The 21402-nt window shown below is 44.0% G+C and overlaps 1 protein-coding gene across 3 annotated transcripts in view; it reads right to left on the bottom strand.

The window, feature by feature from the left end:
* The window catches only part of LOC311129793 (plakophilin-4-like), a 129588-nt gene that overhangs the window by 2593 nt on the left and 105593 nt on the right, over positions 1-21402 (bottom strand). For all 3 annotated transcript variants that reach the window (XM_084162241.1, XM_084162239.1, XM_084162240.1), the window contains 10 exons: positions 19923-20136; positions 8762-8945; positions 7376-7493; positions 6255-6446; positions 5131-5304; positions 4418-4568; positions 1871-2063; positions 1402-1486; positions 987-1104; positions 476-607 (listed from right to left, as the gene is read on the bottom strand). In XM_084162241.1, coding sequence (XP_084018367.1) covers positions 476-607; positions 987-1104; positions 1402-1486; positions 1871-2063; positions 4418-4568; positions 5131-5304; positions 6255-6446; positions 7376-7493; positions 8762-8945; positions 19923-20136 — 1561 coding nt within the window. The remainder of the gene's footprint in view (positions 1-475; positions 608-986; positions 1105-1401; positions 1487-1870; positions 2064-4417; positions 4569-5130; positions 5305-6254; positions 6447-7375; positions 7494-8761; positions 8946-19922; positions 20137-21402) is intronic.

The following is a 21402-nucleotide window of genomic DNA, read 5'->3' as shown; positions in this document are numbered from 1 at the left end:
GGGGCTAGGGGAGAGCTAGGGGAGAGCTAGGGGGAGCTAGGGGAGAGCTAGGGGAGAGCTAGGGGGGGCTAGGGGAGAGCTAGGGGAGAGCTAGGGGAGAGCTAGGGGAGAGCTAGGGGGAGCTAGGGGAGAGCTAGGGGAGAGCTAGGGGGAGCTAGGGGGAGCTAGGGGAGAGCTAGGGGGAGCTAGGGGAGAGCTAGGGGGGGCTAGGGGAGAGCTAGGGGGGGCTAGGGGAGAGCTAGGGGAGAGCTAGGGGAGAGGGGGCATGGAATGTGATTCCTGGGAGTGGTGAGGGGGATCAAATGGATTACGGCTTCCATAGAGGTAGAAATGACCCTAGGGGATACTTTGATCACGGTCTGGTGTACATGGCTGATACATTTTCAATCCCATTTCAAAGTCTCACATGATATACTGTGTTTTATGTACAGTAATAATTCTGAGATCATGAGAATTCTGTATGCACATCGCTTACCTGTATATTGATATTTATGTACATTGTTGTCCCCTTGGTTATTACAAAATTGCATAGTTGATGGTGCCCTCTGATAATCAGAACGGTGTTCTTTGATTCCCAGCATTGCAGGAGAAGAGGTTGCACTACCAGCTATGGACAACAGAATATGGAGGTCAAAATGATGAAACTTTCAATTAAACCGTCTTATCTAGGGTAACGTCCCAAATGGCTCCATATTTCCTATCTAGCGCATTAATTTTGACCAGAACCCTGTGGGCCCTGGTCAAAAGTAGTGCACTAAGGCAGTGTTTCTTAATGTTGGTCCTGGGGATTTTTGTTTTTAACCTAGCAGTACACACTTTATTCCACTAATCAACTCATCATCAAACCTTTGATGAGTGGAATCAGGTGTGTAGTGTAGTGCTAGGGCAAAAACAAAAATGTTCACCCAGGATTAAGAAAAACTGGGGAATAGGGTGCCATTTGGGACGTAACCTAGGTGAATTATTGTTTATGTAGCTAGGCTTACCTGACTGGTTGACCGGTGACATCTGTATGGTGCTGGTGGGGAGGGTGGGCTGAGACTTGAACCTGTCGCGCTCTAGAGTGGATACTGGCGTGATGAAGTGGTTTTGGTTCCATCCGTCCTAAAAGCCAGCAGAGAAAGGAGACAGTGGTTAGTTTGAACCACAAAGACCTGGGGTGAGTCCCAATAATATCTCCTTTCTCCTGAAGTGTACACTCGTTCACTTCTTCTAAATCTAAAAGCATTGGATTGGTGGCGGCACGGGCTAGTAGGAGTTTCCGCCGTATTTCATATACCAGCCATTTTCCTTTCAATGAAGGGAAGTGAACAAGTGCACACTTTGGCAGGATGGAGAGATAATTGGGAAGTAGCCCTACTGTACTTAGCCTCCTCATCCCAACACTGGTCATTTTCTTACCTTCTTATAGATAGTTCTCAGGTCTCTGTACTGCCACAGTGTGTTAAGGACCTGAGCAGCAGCTTTCACCACCTTCATAGAGTACCTTTGAGGACAGAGACACGCATTTCACCACACATTACCACTGAGAAGTTATAACTGAGGCCTCTTAGGAATATATGGCAAATACCTGGCATATTGCATGTTTCTGCGGTTAAAAAATGAGTCTACTCTCAACTGTTTGAAATTGCTCTCATTCCATTCCGGAATGTGTAACCTCAGCACATGAGCCTAGAGCAAGCTTCTGTGTGGAAGCACAAGTTGTCCTTCCTCATGCTCTCTGTGTGTATCCCAAATGGCACCCCTATCCCCTATATAGTAAACTACTAAAGTAGTAGTAGTACACTGAAATGTAGTGCACTATAAAGGGAATAGGGTGCCATTTGCGACGCAGACTCTGTCTGAGCAGCAGCTGAAGCCTCTCTCTCACCTCTCTCCCCTGCCCTTGGTGATGTTGACCAGCTTCTCGATGCCGCCCGTGTCGGCCAGTGCCTTGGCGTTCTCCATGTTCTTGTTGGTGACCTCGTGCAGAGTGCAGCAGATGGCCGCTACCGTCTCGTCAGAGAGCAGGGTGGTGTTCCCCCCAGGGAGACGATTCACCAGGTCCCTCATCGCATACTTCCCTGGGAGGGAGGGAGGGAGGGATGGGAGGAGGGTGGAGGGTGGAGGGTGGAGGGAGGGAGTCAGGGAAGGAGGAAAGGAGTGAAGGAGAGAGGGAAGGAGGTAGAGAACAGGGAAAGAAGGGAGGGAGGGAAGGAAGGAGAAAAGGAGGGAGGGAAGGAAGTATTAATTATGTACTTAGAATTTCTGTTACGAATTTACGAGCTAGATTAGGGCGAGGCTTCTTCATAAACCCATTTTGGCTTCCTCATCCTGACCTCTACATTTTACATTTTAGTCATTTAGCAGACGCTCTTATCCAGAGCGACTTACAGTTAGTGAGTGCATACATTTTTTTGACTTTTTAACTGCAAATAAATGAACTGGCTACACCTTTAAATAAAACTTGAAAGCAACAGGGAGAGAGAGACAAAATGGAAATAAAGAGACATTCATTGCATTTTTTATATACTGTGTCTTACGTAATGTATTTGTACGGCAGGAGACCTAGAGTACACAGTGTACTTTTTACTTTGCAGATGCTATATTTGTTCAGCTTGGGTTGTACTGCCACAGCCTACCATGTGCCTTTCCTATAGGACATAGCATTAGTGCCCCCAAGGGTCAAGACCTACAGATCCTGGATTAAAACCCCTTGATTTTCCCCCTTTCCCCCTGTCTCCCTCAGAAGATCAGCCCCTCCAGAGTACCTCTCCACACAGCCCCTCTCCCCCCATTATCTCCCCCCTCTGCTGCCTCTGCCTCAGCCTAGCTGGAACCCTAACTCTAACTCCTCATTATTTCCACATAGCTAGCCCATAAAAAAAGGGGGGATTTCACGAAAAACAAGATGGATTGGGATGCAACTGAAAGGTAGCAATCTGGGCATATAATCAGCAGTTAGATTACTAAGCATGAACGTCGCTCTTCTGGTTCTGCTTCATTTTAAACCTCTTATTTTCCATCTCATCTCGTCCCTTTTACACGCTCTTTCCATGACATATACCAGGGATGGGCAACTGGCGGCCCACTGGCCACATGCGGCCCCCCTTTTGTAGGCCTGCCGACCAATTTCACCCAATTCATTCGGGGTCTCAACTTACTGTTGAGAGTTAGAATAATAGAATACACAAGGTGCAATTTCGAAATGTGGTTGTGCATCAGCAGTCACTCAATTAGCCCATGTCAGCTAATTATTTTAGATTGGTAAGTTAGTCTAGCGACCAGCTATCTAAACTTGTAATAAGCATGGTGGAATTACCGACCGGGGTGGGCCCATTAATCACCAGTTATCATATTAAAAACTGCAAACATTTGCCTCCAAACTACACATTTTTCTCTCCACCCCATGGCAAAATGAGTAGAATTGCATGAAATTAGTTATAAAATTGCAAAATCTTCTCTCCGCCCCATGGAAAAATTTGTAGAATTGCAGCAAACGTGCTTTAAAACAGGCAAGATTTTATCAACGCCCCATGGCAAAATGTGCAGAATTGCAGGAAATGAACTTTCGCAAGGTGGGGGGGTATGGATGTTGATACGCAGACCCATGAGCCACTGCGGCCACTCAAAGTTGCCCATCCCTGACATAGACTGACCAGGTGAATCCAGGTGAAAGCTATGATCCCTTATGATGTCACTTGTTAAATCCACTTCAATCAGTGTAGATGAAGGGGGCGAGACAGGTTAAAGAAGGATTTTTAAGCCTTGAGACAATTGAGACATGGATTGTATGCCATTCAGACGATGAATGGGCAAGACAAAATATTTAAGTGCTTTGAATGGGGTATGGTAGTAGGTGCCAGGCGCACCGGTGTGATTGTGTCAAGAACTGCAATGCTGCTGGGTTTTTCATGCTTGACAGTTTCCTGTGTGTATCAAGAATCCACCACCCAAAGGACATCCAGCCAACTTGACACAACCGTGGGAAGCATTGGAGTCAACATGGGCCAGCATCCCTGTGGAACACTTTTGACACCTTGTAGAGTCCATGCCCCGACGAATTGAGGCTGTTCTGAGGGCAAAACGGGGTGCAACACAATATAATAAAAGTGTTCCTAATGTTTTGTACACTGAGTGTATAGTGTTGGTCTTCCATTTATTTGCTCTGTGCTTGTATAGCACATGTACATAGCCTACTGTACTGGTGGGTTGCGTTCCATAACCGACTACATTGCAGATGCATTGTATCAACCAATGGTTGCGTGCCACGCCATCGACTGCGCAGTCGGCATCAAACTGTTATATCATATGATGCGGTGATCTGATATGTTAAACACCTATCCAGGTGTTGGGAGATCTGTCAGGCGTCTGCAATGTAGTCAGCCTGGAACGCGGCGTGGGTCATCCCTTCACAGAGCCAGTGTTTGGTCCTCACCTATGAGCTCCTTGTTCCTGACGTCCAGGGCCATGTTCCTCAGGGCGGTGGCCACAGAGCAGACCACCCTGTCATTGTCCATCCTCAGCAGCTCCACCAGGATGGGCAGACCCTTTTCCTTACGCACCGCCGCACGGATGTACGCCGTAAACTAGTACAAACGCAGAGACGACACAGAGACGACGTTTCAACTCTATTGAATGCAACTCAACTTAAGAGTGTACAAGAAAAAATAGAGACAAGAGAAAATAACAACAAAATATGTATGTTTTATTGTCACATACACCGGACAGGTGCAGTGAACGTTTTTTTACAGGTTCAGCCATCGTAGTACAGAAATGTTTTTTCTGCTTCAGAAAACCAGACAACAGACAACAATGATGTCATAGCCCCTGTGATAAATGTCCTAGAGCTGAAATAACCAAGAGCCACTGACACACCACTTTCAGCTTTGGATGTCTAGTTAGATCTAGCGTCCTTCCTTGTCCCAGAAGCTACCAATAGCAACTAGGGGGTTTAGGAGAATGCACTATAAGTGACTATTGACATTAGTTTCACTGACATGCTTATGGAGGAGAGTTCCCCTTTAAATATGATTAACTTCACATAGCTAATAGACTATTAATTAATAAAATAACACACAATAGACTAGTGTTCTTGTCATCTCCTGTCCTGGGTGCTGTGTAGTGTGTACTCCGTAGTGTACTCCATACCTTCCAGTTCCCAGCAGACAGGTTCTGTAGGGAGCCTGCCGAGCCCTCCAGAGTGGCAGGGTTGGAGCTCTCAGCCAGCAGGGTCAGATAGGGCTTCACCACGGCTGGGTGCCACAACATCTCCGCCCCCTTGGGGGACTTGGAGAAGCCGGGGATGGGGCCAACTCCGTCCCACTGAGAACACATTACAAGCACATGATCATGATTAGAGGTTCTAATTAAGCAATAAGGCCCGAGGAGTTGTGGTATATGGCCAATATACCCTGGCAAAGGGCTGTTCTTATGCACGACACAACGTGAAGTGCCTGGATTCAGGCATTAGCCGTGGTATATTGGCCATTTACCACAAACCTCCAAGGTACCTTTTTCTATTATAAACTGGTTACCAACATAATTAGAACAGTAAAAATAAATGTTTTGTCATACGCGTGGTACACTGTATATACCACGGCTTTCAGTCAATCAGCATTCAGGGCTCAAACCACCCAGTTCATAATAAAACTTTGACTATATATGATGAATGAGATTCACTGTAGATCAGCACTCCTACTCTGAGACGCTTTGTGGATACGGGCCATGGTCTTCTCTAGAGTGCTCCTAGAAGAGTTAAAGTAATAGTTCACTCCAAAATCTAAGTTGTCAAATGTTTTCCATTTCTCAGAAGGGAGAAATTAGTCCAAGTTCTATCATGCCATCTGTTGCGTAGATCCAGCTATACGACGCCTTGATCCCAAATGATTTGAAAAGACAGGCAGGCACCGTCATCTAATTTTGTAATGTTAGACAAAACAGAAGTCATGGGACATGGACTCTCGCTACTAGACTACTGTTGAGATCTTTAAGAAAAACGTTTGACAAACATTTGGAGTGAACATTCACTTAAGGCATAGGGAAGTGTCATGTGTTCTAATTCCACCACTCAGCGATGAGTTGTTATCCCTGAACTCAGCTGGAGTGAACATTCACTTTGAACACCTAGGAAGTGATATTTCCACCCTCAGACTGAAGTTTCATCCCAAAATGGCACCTATTCCCTATATAGTGCACTACTTTTGACCAGGACCCATAGGGTGCACTACAAGAAGGTGCACTACATAGGGAATAGGGGTGCCATTTGAGCTCACCTGGTCTTCCTGGGAGCCCTTTTTCTTCTTCTTCTTCTTCCTGCCCCAGCAGCTGGAGTCCACGTCCTTACTGGGAGACTCACTTCCCAGCAGACCATCCAGCTCCTGGGATCCCAGCAGCCTCGACGGCGGCATCTCCAGCTCCAGGCGATACGACAGGTTCCTTAGAGTGCAAATACAGTTCTCCACAATCTAGAGAGCGAGAGATGGAGGGGTAATTGATTTGATTTATTTACATCTTCATTGATTTAATATGTTTCTATTGGTTTGGCAATGTGTGTGTGTTAACAATTTCCTTGCCAATAAAGACTTGATTTGAGAGAGAGAGAGAGAGAGAGAGAGAGAGAGAGAGAGAGAGAGAGAGAGAGAGAGAGAGAGAGAGAGATATCTCAATAAGTACACTATGCATCATAAGAGGTTTGTTCCAGTGAAATAGTGCTCAATAAGCTAGGCAGCCTCTGTGTGTGGGTGTGGAGACATGCAGGCTTGCTGTAGCAGTATAAATTAATTAGGTATGGGACCCATGGTGTTATAACAGAATAAAGTGTCTCCACTTAGAAACAGAGATTTGGGTATTGACAAATGGGTTTAATTCCTTACTGTTTGATGCCAATATACTGAGATATGAGCATAGCAATAAATGCACAGGATGTGTCCCAAATAGCACCATATTCCCTTTATAGTGCACTTCTTTTGACCAGGGCCCATAAGCGCACAAGTCAAAAGTAGTGCACTATATAGGGAACAGGGTGCCATTTTGTAGGGAATAGGGTGCCATTTTGGGATGCACCAACAGAGATGCCAAATAGGGGAGATAATCAACTGGAACAGCTGGCTAAGGGACCAGTGATAAAGTCTATGAACTTTTAATTGCACACGATTAACATTGTAGACCTATGGGCTGATAGAATGCCTTCCCAGTCAAGTTACTGAGCTGTGCAAGTAAATGTGATTGAGAAATGATCAATTCATTCAAAACTGGTAGGGTAGGATTTCTCCTTCTCCCCTACAGCTGCCTGCCATCGTGTGACAACATATTTTCTAGTAGGCACTGTGTGTGTGCACGTGTGTGTGCATATATGTAGGTGTGTGTCTGTAAGTGTGTCTGTGTGTGCACAGACCTTGCTGTCGAAGTCAGAGGTGTTGACACAGGCCTTGATGACGTAGAGTAAAGAGTCCACCAGTCCCTCACAGGAGCGCATCTGTTTTCTAGCCTCCTCACCTGCCGAGCTCAGGTTCCTTTAGAACAACACAAACACCAGTCAGGATATAGGCCCCTACAGCACACACACACACACACACACAATCACACACACACACACACACACACACAATCACACACACACAATGAATTCACACACAAAGACGGCCCAGCAACATACACAAACAGCCACTTTAAAAAAGAAAGGCTTCGTCCCAAATGTCACCCTATTCCCTATTTAGTGTACTACTTTCAACCAGGGCCCATAAGGCTCGGTTTAAGGTAGTGCACTATAAAGGGAATAGGGTAGCATTTGGGACACAGCCAATCTGTTTGTGTGTGTTACCTTAGCGCGACGCTGGTGTGTGTTGCAGGGTTTTAATTGCTCAGTCCCATCCATAATGGATGAGGCTCTCTGGTTGGCCTGAGTGATGCAATTATGAGTGCTTTGGAGTGGGAAATGAGAGCCTAACTGAGTGCGCTCAGAGACACAGCTCCATTTGCTGTCACCAATTAGAGACCAAACTGACTGGCATGCGTCCGAAATGGCAACCTGTTCCCTATTTCGTGCAGGACTTTTGACTAGGGCCCATATATGGGGATAGGGTGCCATTTGGGACGTAGGCACTGCCTTCAAAGGAAGGGTGGCTGGAGAGCCAGAATACCCTTTACTATGGCTGTTTTATTTCCTCTATAATGACTGACTGTGTAACAATCACATAACATATGCATCCACTTACTCTGTGTATTATGGCTGGGGTAGATTGGTGGGTTTCAAGGGCCACCCCACTGGGCAAAAACTGGTTGAATCAACATTGTTTCCACATCATTTCAACCAAAACATTCAGTGTGATGATGTTGAATCAATGTGGAAAACTGATTGGATTTGCAAAAAGTCATCAACATAAGGTAATTTCATTTTTCTTCTTCATTTAACCTAAATCCCATGATTGGGTGACATTTTTGGTTGATTTCACGTTAGGTGACTACTCAACCAAATGTAAATCAAAACTAGACGTTGAACTGACGTCTGTGCCCAGTGGGACATTACTGTATCTGTACACACACAGTACACAGACTTTCTAGCACTGTGTATTTTTTAAATTAATACAGTCATAGATTACCTGTTTACAATGCATTATTTGTAAGTTCCCATGGTCAGGTTTGACTCATTCACTAGTCATGACTCGTGTTCGTAATATTATTTACAGAACAGCTGGAAGGCTATGTTCAAATATGATCCTGGCTGCAGTAGCTTGAAACATCCAGAAGGGGGTGGTAGCATCCTACACAGAATGTCCGTTACCTCATACAGCCACTGGTGTTCCTCAGGACCAGAGAGGAGTGGAATTTGAGCTTGTGGTCCTCGTCGAATGTCGAGCTGCTCCATCCGGAATGGGGTATGATCACAGTGTTGGTCAGAGTAGTTAAGGCATCCCGAATGATTGTCATCTTGACGGAGTCACAGGAGGAGAGGTTCCACAGCACCCCTGCAGAGAAGCGGGAGGGACAGGAGGGGGGGACATGTTAGAGAGAGAGAGAGAGAGAGAGAGAGACAGGGCCACAAACCCCTGGTTGTGTCAGCTGTCATGTGCAGTTGGGCTAGCCCCACAGAGCTGCTGAGGACTAGGGCTTTTTATAGCTCAGCACACACACAGAGAGAAGAGATGAGAGGACCAAAGGAAAAATAATAGCCCTCATCACAAATGAAACCCATCCTCCAGCAGAGAGACATCGGGCATCTGGATCAAATAGAATCTTAGAAGCATTACATATCCTCAGGGCAACTGAGGAAGACTTTTCACTCGAAATGAACACAAACACCATATGGTACTGGCTCAACGTTTAAACGTATCATATAAATAATGGAGCATGTCTCCCGATATCATGTAATCATTTTATTCATTTGAAATGCACGTATGCTAACCACTGATATTTCTAGTATACAGTATGTGATGGAGGGGCCCTTTGATGCTTCATCTGCTCCGGATTACCCAGTGTGGAGCATGTTCTTTTAATTAGAGAGCTGTTACTGGCAGCAGAAAACACAGGCTGATTTCTGCAGGGCGTCAGTAACCTTGGTCAGGGCTGCAGCTCAGCTCCTATCTAACTACAGACAGCGAGAGAGACATAGAATGTGTCCCAAATGGGACCATGTTCCCTAAATAGTGCAATACTTTTGAACAGAGCCCTAGGGCACCTTATTCCCTATGTAGTGCACTACTGCTGACCAGATCCCTATGGGAACCCTATGGGACCTGGTCAAAAGTATTGCACTATATAGGGAATAGGGTGCATTTGGGATGCATCTATAGCTGCTACCTCCAAGACTGCGGGCACAGCAAAAGAGAACTATCTACACCCCGCTGATTGGCAGATCTCTTTGGTTGTGTGTGAGGATAGGCAAGCATGGGATGGGAGTGATGCCTGGTGTACAGTGTGTGTGTGTGTGTGCGGTGGCCAATGGCAAAATATTAGAGGCCGTCCTCTTGCCGTTTTATAGCCAATTTCCTGTTCTACACATGGGTGGAGAGAACATTTTACAGTTTTTAAGCTGATTTCCTGCAATTCTGCACAATTTGCCAATGGCTTATGCCGTGTTCTTATGCTATCTGAGTGACTCAAACATTATAACAGAATCAATAGGGGCCCCATGCCATGACATTTGTAGATTCTCCCTGACTGTCTAGTTTTTATTTTGCCGATCGTTAGCGCTCAAAGATGATCTTATTTAACAATATATTGCTCCATTATATTTTCAACATATTTTATATCTGGTTTTAGAAAACCTTCACCATCCCGAAATCATATATTTTGGAGTGGAGGCAACAATTAAATGAATATAGGGGGAAAACTGCTGTGTGTGCGTGTGTGTGGTGTAGGGGTTGTTGTGTGTGTGCGTGTGTGTGGTGTAGGGGTTGTTGTGTGTGTGCGTGTGTGTGGTGTAGGGGTTATTGTGTGTGTGCGTGTGTGTCCAAGTAATCCTTGTGGTTTCCTTGAGCTCTCGTACTTCCACCACAGTGTGAGTGTGTATGCTATGTTTTCTACACACGTCTTGTCTTCTCTTCAGTGAAACCAATGGAAATCATCACGCCCATTACTATAGCCCAAGGGCACAATATAAAGACGATGCCAGCAAGGCATTATAGAGCCAGATCTGTCTGTGGTTCAAATAGTGTCCGTTCCGTCCCTATCCTTTGAGTTACCCTGTTTAACCATGAAAGCATCTCTCTCCACGGTTAACATTCAGCCAATGAAGCCTCTTATCTGCTCCTGACAGCACCATGTGGGGCTGCATACCAAAGCTATAACATCACCTCCGCTATAACGTGTATGCTCAGGCCCTGGGATTCATTTCAATCAAACCTCTCCGTTTTCTCTTAAATCCACAACTTGGATCCCTCCACAGCCTCATAGAGGATCTAGATACATTTTCTAACCTCTCTGGATTACAACCAAATTATGATGAGTGTACTATATTACGTATTGGATCACAAAAAAATACAACTTTTACATTACCGTGTAGTTTACCAATAAAATGGTCTGATGGTGATGTGGATATACTTGGTATACATATCCCGAAATAAATAAATGATCTCACTCCAATACATTTTAATAGAAAGTTAGCAAAAATAGATAAGATCTTGCTACCATTTGTGGGAAAATCACCCTGATTAACTCTTTAGTAATATCCCAGTTTACCTATTTGCTTATGGTCTTGCCTACACCTAGCGAACAGTTTTGTAAATTATATGAGAAGAAAATATTCCATTTTATTTGGAACGGCAAGCCAGACAAAATTAAACGGGCCTATTTATATAATGAATATGAATTTGGAGGGCAGAGATTATTAAATATTAAAGCATTAGACCTCTCACTAAAGGCTTCAGTCATACAAAAGTTATACTTAAATCCGAACTGGTTCTCTAGCAAATTAGTAGGAATGTCTCACCCTATGTTCAAGAATGGTATTTTCCCCTTTATTCAGATTACAACCTCTCACTTTCAGTGAGAATATCACTATTTCTAAAACAAGCCATGGAAAGTTGGTTGCAATTTCAATTTCATCCACCAGAAACGACAGAACAAATAATGCAACAAATATTGTGGTTAAACTCAAATATACTAATTGATAAAAAAAACTTATTTTTTTTGACAAAATGTTTACAAAAGGTATAATCTTCGTAAATTATATCATAGGTAGGACTGGTGGCGTTATATCGCACATACAGCTAACAAAAACATATGGAAATGTCTGCTCTACCCAAAATTACAACCAACTAATTGCAGCATTACCGCAAAAAATGGAAGAGGTAAGTGGAAGGTCGGCCCTGCATTAAAGACCATAATTGGTTAAGGAAAATTGTGATAAATAAAAAAGTACCCCAGTTTAATTTAAGGACCCAAAAATTGACAGCCGTGCCATATAGATTACAAAATAGTTGGGAAGAGATTTTTGACGTACAGATTCCATGGCACGTGGTTTATGAACTGATACGCAAAACGACACTGGATTCAATACATAAAATTGTTCAATTTAAATTATTATACAAAATTCTTGCAACCAATAGAATTGTATTTATATGGGGGATACAACCTTCCCAGCTCTACAGATTATGTAGCTTGTTTTTGGTCACAGGTCCAGGAATGGCTGAAGAATTGCAATATTTACCTGCAGCTAACCCTGCAGATAGCACTACTGGGTGATCTGAAACGTCATAGCCAATCGATCAATAATATAATAATACTTTTAGCAAAACATTTTATTTTCAATTTACAATGTGTAGAAACAATGAGAAAAGAGAGGTTCAGAACTTTTGTTAAACATCACAGAAATCCAATATGGATGGTCTTAAGAGATAGATGGGAGGGGTTGAATGGAGCTGAAGGTTGGGACTAATAACAATGAATAACAACAAGATAACTAATGTAAAACATACTGTGTCCGTAAAACGTATATGGGGCTTCCCACTCCTCTTTCTATTCTGGTTAGAGCCAGTTTGTGCTGTTCTGTGAAGGGAGTAGTACACAGCGTTGTACGAGATCTTCAGTTTCTTGGCAATTTCTCACATGGAATAGCCTTCATTTCTCAGAACAAGAATAGACAGAGTTTCAGAAGAAAGTTATTTGTTTCTGGCCATTTTGAGCCTGTAATCGAACCCACAATTGCTGATGCTCCAGATACTCAACTAGTCTCAAGAAGGCCAGTTTTATTGCTTCTTTAAATCAGCACAACAGTTTTCAGCTGTGCTAACATAATTGTAAAAGGGATTTCTAATGATCAATTAGCCTTTTAAAATGATAAACTTGGATTAGCAAACACAACGTGCCATTGGAACACAGAACTGATGGTTGCTGATAATGGGCCTCTGTACGCCTATGTAGATATTCCAGCTACAATAGCCATTTACAAAATTAACAATGTCTACACTGTATTTCTGATCAATTTTATGTTATTTTAATGGACAAAAAAATTGCTTTTCTTTCGAAAACAAGGAAATGTCTAAGTGACCCCAAACTTTTGAACGGTAGTGTATGTGTGTGTATGTATGTATGTATGTATGTATGTATGTATGTATGTATGTATGTATGTATGTATGTATGTATGTATGTATGTATGTATGTATGTTTGTACAGTTGAATTTGGAAGTTTACATAAACTGAGTTTAAATGTATTTGGCTAAAGTGTTTCACAATTCTTGACATATAATCCTAGTAAAACTTCCCTGTCTTAGGTCAGTTAGGATCACCACTTTATTTTAAGAATGTGAAATGTCAGAATAATAGTAGAGAGAATTATTTATTTCAGCTTTTATTTATTTGATCTCATTCCAAGTGGGTCAGAAGTTTACATACACTCAATTAGTATTTGGTAGCATTGCCTTTAAATGGTTTAACTTGGGTCAAACATTTTAGGTAGCCTTCCACAAGCTTCCCACAATACGTTGAGTGAATTTTGGCCCATTCCTCCTGACAGAGCTGGTGTAACTGAGTCATGTTTGTAGGCCTCCTTGCTCGCACACGCCTTTTCAGTTCTGCCCACACATTTTCTATAGGTTTGAGGTCAGGGCTTTGTGATGGTCACTCCAATTCCTTGACTTTGTTGTCCTTAAGCCATTTTGCCACAACTTTGGAAGTATGCTTGGGGTCATTGTCCATTTGGAAGACTCATTTGCGACCAAGCTTTAACTTCCTGACTGATGTCTTGAGATGTTGCTTTAATATATCCACATAATTTTCCTTCCTCACGATGCCATCTATTTTGTGAAGTGCACCAGTCCCTCCTTTGCTGTTGTTCTGGGATTGATTTGCACTTTTCGCACCAAAGTACGCGTCTCCTTCCTGAGCGGTATGACGGCTGCGTGGTCCCATGGTGTTTATACTTGCGTACTATAGTTTGTACAAATGAACGTGGTACCATCAGGCGTTTGGAAATTGCTCCCAAAGATGAACCAGACTTGTGGAGGTCTACAATTTTCTTTCTGGGGTCATGGCTGATTTATTTTGATTTTCCCATGATGTCAAGCAAAGAGGCACTGAGTTTGAAGGTAGGCCTTGAAATACATCCACAGGTACACCTCCAATTGACTCAAATGATGTCAATTAGCCTATCAGAAGCTTCTAAAGCCATGACATCATTTTCTGGAATTTTCCAAGCTGTTTAAAGGCACAGTCAACCTAGTGTATATAAACTTCTGACCCACTGGAATTTTGATACAGTTGAAGTTGGAAGTTTACATACACTTAGGTTGGAGTCATTAAAACTCGTTTTTCAACCACTCCACAAATTTCTTGTTAACAATCTATCGTTTTGGCAAGTCGGTTAGGACATCTACTTTGTGCATGACACAAGTAATTTTTCCAACAATTGTTTACAGACAGATCATTTCACTTATAATTCATTGTATCACAATTCCAGTGGGTCATACACTAAGTTGACTGTGCCTTTAAACAGCTTGAAAAATTCCAGAAAATGATGTCATGGCTTTAGAAGCTTCTGATAGGCATATTTTTTTAGGGGGTAGATCAGCTTTAATATTGCAGATAGATTGTAGCTTCCATCAATGTAATTGTCTGCATCACTTCCAGTCCCCCATATATATTTTTTGCAAATATACAGTTGAAGTCGGAAGTTAACATACACCTTAGCCAAAATCTCTGCAGTGATTGAGTGCCTTTCTCTACTAGCTTAGCCTATAGCTTTGTTTGCCTTGGCTTTCTCCGATGGCTGTTTAGTGAATTCCCTCAGACAGAGTGCATTGTAATGTAGTGATAACACAAGCACACACACAGTGTTGGTCTAGCACTCAGGCAAACTGAAATGACCCAGGTCTGTCCCGCTAGCCATCAACACCCAAGTTCCTCCTCATCGCCCCTATAGCTCTATTTGAAGAAGCCGCTAACCACCAGCCTTTAAACTGGCCCTGTGGAAGCCGCCTGGCTGCCGCAGTCTTTTTGATTTGGGATAATTCTGCAGCTGAGCCCAGTGAGGTGTGACTGACAGGGGTCTCTATAAAGTCAGGCAATACCTATGTGTCACATTTGACAGTCAGAGGGAACAGCCTGTGTGAATGAGGCTTGATCTCTCAGATCTTGGCTCAGTCCTATATACTGTACTTTGTGTGTTTGTTTATGTGTGTGTGTGTGGCTAGGTGCGGGAACACTAGCCCCAATGTAAACTAATGCCCGAGCTGGAGAGGTCCCTTATAGCTCAATTGGTAGAGCATGGCGCTTGCAACGCAAAGGCTGTGGGTTCGATTCCCACGGGGGGCCAGTATGAAAAAATGCATGCACTCACTAACTGGAAGTCACTCTGGATAAGAGCGTCTGCTAAATGACTAAAATGTAAATGCAATAAGCTGTGATACGCTGTGACACAGGAGCCATTCATCCGTCTTCGAATCATTCCTCGAAAGACAGGTCATTTGATAAATTTAGGGAGTGTGTGTGTGAAAAGAAAGAGAGAGTGTGTATGTGGACTTGTTTATGAGAGCGCGAGCGAGCGATGGGGAGGGTAGTGTGTGTGTCTCTCATAGCTTGGGAAGCAGTGATCTGGCTAAAGGGCTCCATTCCGCCCCATAATGAAATCTCCACTGAGCTTGTTATTCAGTTACTGTCTGCAGGAATTAGGTGCTGAAGCCAGGATAGCCCTTACAGTACCCTGAGCTAGTGGGTCAGGTGTTTAGCCACTTCTGATTGGCCAGAGTAAGGGTGTGGTCGAGTATGAACAGGCTCTGATTGGGTAGATTAATGGGTGTAGGTCAGGCATTAGTTGACTCTGAGAGTGAGAGAGTTAGAGGGGCGTGAGTTTGCATGTGCTTTGCTATAGAGTTGTGATGAGCATGTAGATCCATTGCAATACTAGACCCAAAAAGCACCCTATTCCCTATGTAGTGCACTACTTTTGACCAGAGGCTATAGGAAATAGGGTGCCACTGCCATTTGGGACGCAGTCCTGGACAGTCTTGTGTCCGCTCAAAGCCGAGGGCTTGCTTGAACACGCATCATTAAAAATCAAGACTAGCTTTGACACTGTTATTCAGCCCTGGGCCAGTGGGGGCAGAGCGGAGAGCTCTGTGTAGACTAGTGGATAATACAAAATAGTTTCGTTTTCCCCAGTCTGTAGGGTGTGGCTGACTACAGTATAACCATGTGCCTGAAGTCTCAATACATTTCTATAGTGGCTGCAGGTTGAGCAAGATGACAATCTGTACTCTGCCCTACATCTGAGGAAATGGAAGCTTTGCAGCAGCTCCAGTGTGTCTCGCTCGATGAGTTCTGTTCAATTTCAAAGGAACGCTGATTAGAGATGAGTGCCGTGGGGCTGATTTCCCTACAGCTGTCTGGAAAAACACACAACACAAGGCCCAAGGTTAGCCCTGTACCTGCCTTGACATCTAAACATAGGCACTTCTATTCAAGGGAAGCTACATAGGGACAGAAGCAATGATCCCATCCACCCACCCACCCCACCCCCACACACATACAAACTAATGTAATATAATGTCATGTAATGTCATTTTGTTCCTTCCCTGGTTGTGTGTTGGTGGGTGGTTGCAATTGTGACAGCGGGTCACACGCGGACAGACAGTGCTTTGTAGGACAGGGCCCCTGTGTGCTGCTCAGAGCAGCAAGGCCCAGGCTGTTTGTATGTCCAGATGCTTCTCCCGCCGTAGGGGCCAGGTGACACCTGTACTGCCACTGGGGTGACAACAGCCAAAGGAGGCCTGGCACTTTGATCTCAGAAGCCTTGTGAGGACAGGCCATAACCACAACAGCTGCTGTGGGAGCCAGGGACCAGGCCTAGATTGCTTGACATGTCCCCACAACATGACCCCCTGACCTGATTAGAGAAGAGAGGAGAGGCAGCTCCTCCTCCTCCATTAGTGGCTCACATGGAGCATGGCTGATGATCCCTCCCACTGGAATAATAACAGAATAAGGGGCCATTGACATACAGGGGAACAAACATCTCCTGCTCAGAGATGGTCACACTGAGTACCCTATGGCCATCTCAAACTTCTGCATCCCAAATGGCACCCTATTCCCTACACAGTGCACTACTTTTTTACCAGAGCTCTGGTCAAAAGTAGTGCACCATGTAGGGAATAGGGTGCCATTTGAGACGCAGACATACAGGACATGGCGCTTCAAAAACAAGGTTAAATTACACCACCAACCATGTTTTCAAGGGTAGAAATATGTTGGAGGGTAATTGGAGAGTAAGTCTTGTCAGTTCCAATTAGCCCATTGGCTTTGGCCAGCAGGTAGGGAACTGTGGATTAATCTGATTGGTTGTGATTATCCAGAGGTGACGCTGTGATCGATGACCTTCTCTAATTGCTAAGCATTCTGGGTCTTCAACTACCAATTAAACATGCGGCCGATGCTTTTCAATACACGCAGTCGTAAAGCGTGCTCACGACAGGTGAAAGCAATTTAGTCCAAGATTTGTGTGACACACGTCTGCCTTGAATTGGCCTCTCATTTGAATGCCAATGGAAAAGACTGGCTAGAAGTGACTGAAATGCCAGTGGTTCCATCCCTCATAATCCATTCTGTTATGGGCTGCATGTGGTTCTGATGGGTTAGTTCCGTAATTCACCCTGTCTGTGCTTAGGAGACACTAAGAAGAACTGTCTCTTCCTTTTCCTTGGAGAAGAATTAAACAAACACCAACTTGATTGACACATGAGACCAATGTTCCCTCCCTGGGACTGCCACACAGGAGAAATATCAGTCCGCGCAGAGAAGCACAAGATTGAACTTCATGTAACTTTCCCCTTTAGTTAACACTATCAACGTTTCCCTTTATTGTGGGAAATGTGATCAAATCAACGCAATATTAGCACTTTCAATCCAGCATACCGAAACACAACGAACTATGCAAGACTTAGTATGCAAAACTAACTATGCAAGAGATTCTGTTGTAGGCAGAATGCATCGGAGTAAGATTCTATTGCATTGACACGCACGACTCAGCCTACTCTACACAGTACGAGGGTTGTGAGTAGATGTGCTTGTTTCAAGGTCAAAGTGAGAGCTGCATGTAGCCACGTGCACATTTGTTCATATCCTTTGCTAGTTAGTGAGTTATTAGCCCAGTTATACATAATTTGTAGTCAGCAATGGGGGAGTGATTGCTTCCTACAAGAACAGAAAATGTGTACATTTCTAGACATCTTTGAAAAGCGAGTCAGGTAAAGAGCTTTTTTTATGTCTTAAAGGGGCAGTGTTGTATTTTGAGAAAGGCTTGAATAAGCTAAGTAGCCAATAGGCAGAGGGTAGCATAATTTGTCTGATTCTCTGTAATAATGGTATGGGAATAATAATGCATTTAATTTTGTAAAGTGGTTTCTTGTATCAAACAACACAACACCATTTTCAGTCCCCTCCTTGTCTGAAGGACAAGTGGATAAACAGATTAATTTCAAGCCCTGCATGTTTTTTTTTAAGTCATGGAATGTAGGCCTACATTGAACACCAAACATTCACTTCTATTGTAGGCTGAATGATAGAACAGTTATTTACATGTTAAAATGTTATGGGATGCATCTTCTCTATTGTTTTTGATGGTAGGCCACTCTGGTAGGCCTACATTATGATCAAATAGCCCCAGTAGTCTACTTGGCCACTGTTAAAACTGTAACTTAAAGTGGGTACAGCCTCAGTGTTCACAGTAAATGCACGCTGGAAGTTGCACAGAAGTTTCACAACGTTCAAGTTTGCGTTCAGCAGACATGAAATTTGCTCAGTGCGGGAAAAACATTAGAGGGAACATTGCATGAGACTCAAGCCATATCTCCACTTCACTTCCACAATGTATTACTACAGAAAGGAGCAAATGAATGCTGCATTTTGCTGGTGCTCTCTGTGTATTGGTAGCCTGAAGAATCCATTTCACTGTAACCTGAGCTACAGTCAGAGACAGAGCTGAGCTGTATACAAACAGCTGATTCAGCCACCTGGGAGCCGAACATCTTGGCTTGCTTATTTCTGTAATACTCCATGTTGATCCTAAACAACTTGGATTTATACCCTGTTTGCAGAGCTCCAGCCACACAGGGAAAACTGCACCGTGTGCATTGGGAAACGAGTGTTCGCTCAAACGGCAAGGTCGGTTGTGTTCACACAACTAGCAGCGACTGAATCTCTGATCTCCCCATATCAAGGTCCTGTTCAAGGCATAAAAAACATCAGAAATGAGTGTTCTCATTGGAAAGTTCAGGCAGTACCCTCCTCCGTTTTAAAGTGTTATCTCCCATTTCGTGTCTACTAAACACGACCCAGGAGAGGGTAGTGAGGAACTCCAACCCCCTAATATGAATGACAGCGACTCGTGGAGAACTGGTCAAGACCAGACTAGCATACACAGTGGCTTTTCCCTTTATAGTGCACTACTTTTCACCAGGGCTGGTCAGCAGTAGTGCACTATATAGGGAATAGGGTGCCATATGGGACACAGGCAGTGACTCATGCCAATTGACTGGTAAAGCGGAGGACTGGCAGGCAGGCAGGAGAGAAGGTTAATAATTGAACAGCTCTACTTCAGGTTGTGTAGTAATGTTCCTGTCCCACAAAAACCCTGTAGTGGAACTCCAGTGGATCTGATTCGGGCAAACGTCACTAAATAATGAATGAGTGAAATAACATGTAACTGTGGAAATGGGACTTTTGTGAATATGCCAGATGGCAGAGCGAGGGAATAGCACACAGAGCTGTGGTGTGGAAAGGCACGGTCCGTGGAGGTTCATGGTTAAAGAGGCAATTTGAAATGAACACTGCTTTCTCACCCAGAGAAGCAAAGAGACACACATATATGCAAGCGCAATTACACACAGAGCGAATTTATTATGCATGCACACACGCTCATACACACGCGCACCAAACACACACACTGAGTGAATTCACAATGCACTTGCAAGCACACACACACACACATAACACTCACACACACTCTCACTTACCCGTGACCAGCTCCCTCACTTCAGCGTCCACAGTCTTCCTCAGCAGTCTGAGCAGAGCGGGGACGCCACCTGCGTTTCTCACGGCAACCTTGTTGTCGTCCATGGCTTTCCCGTAGACCAGGTTCCTCAGAGCTCCACAGGCGTTCCTCTGGACCTCCAGGGTTTTGTGGTCTAATAGGTCCACCAAGTGCTTGATGCCCCCTAGACGGCACACCTACAGAGATGGGGTTATACAGTGTTATTAAGAAGGCCCTGAACACAAATTCATTGGTTTCTACAGCAAAATACCACAGAGAATTGATAAACAATAAACAGGGGGAGTATTTTAAGGTGGATGGATATTGTGACATCACAGCCTGTTATAAGATAACATGATGGTCTCCATTACACAATCTAGGCTTTGCATTTATTCATGTAGCTAAGCCGGGATGCTGAGAGAATGTATACCAATAGCTTTCTTCATGCCAGATGAAAGAAATATGGAAAATGTCATGCAAATCTTTAGTGTTCACATAGAATGCCTAAACTATAGGGTGGATACAAGGTGTGAAACTCATAATACAAAGTGTTGCAGTAATTTAAAGAGATTACGCAAACAATAGCATTCTTATGCCACTTTCCACGTATGACTAGATTTAAATAGTTGACTTTTTGCACCCGAGGGAAAAAAAATAACAACATATCTACAGAGCCGACAGTTGCCTTTTATCAAAACCTAGAAAAGACTCAATGTTCTTTCCTTGAAATGTGTGTCTTCGTAATGTATGAGTGTGTGACAAAGAGCGAGAGAGAGAAAGAGTGAGAGACAGACAGACTGACTGACAGAAGAGACCGTGTGTTTGTGTTTATAAAAAACAATGTATCTTCTTTGTGTGTGCGCATGCGTGTGTGTGGCTGTGGGTTTTTGGTTTTACTATCCTTGTGGGGACCAGAAGTGGAGCCACGGCCTGTTCACCCCGCTACCATCTCAGTTAAGTGTGTGTGTGTCTCAGTATAGGTTAAGTGCTGTGAAGCCCCTGCTGATTCTAAGAGTACCAGCACCCAGTTGAGCCGTGAAATTCCAGAGGGAGCTGGAGTGGAATGGAGTGGTCAGCCCAACCCACCCTAGTCAAGGGGGGGGGGGGGGGGGGAGAGAGAGAGAGAGAGAGAGAGAGAGAGAGAGAGAGAGAGAGAGAGAGAGAGAGAGAGAGAGAGAGAGAGAGAGAGAGAGAGAGAGAGAGAGAGAGAGAGAGAGAGAGAGAGAGAGAGAGAGAGAGAGAGAGAGAGAAGGAAGAGAGAGAGAGAGAGAGCCTCTGCAGCAGCTCAGTCCTCTCACACCCTAGGGGAATCTCAATTGTATTTCCTCGATTCCTCGCATCCGCTCTGCTTGCCTCCTCCTTATAACGCATCAGAGAAGAACCGAAATAAACCTCCTTTGTGCTTTGAGATGAAGATGAGGAGAGAGGATGTGAGGAATGAAGAAATTTCCGTTTAGATTCAC

Source organism: Coregonus lavaretus, assembly GCF_964263955.1.
Source record: "Coregonus lavaretus genome assembly, chromosome: 5".
Lineage (NCBI taxonomy): Eukaryota > Metazoa > Chordata > Actinopteri > Salmoniformes > Salmonidae > Coregonus > Coregonus lavaretus.
This window is presented reverse-complemented; position numbering and strand designations above follow the sequence as displayed.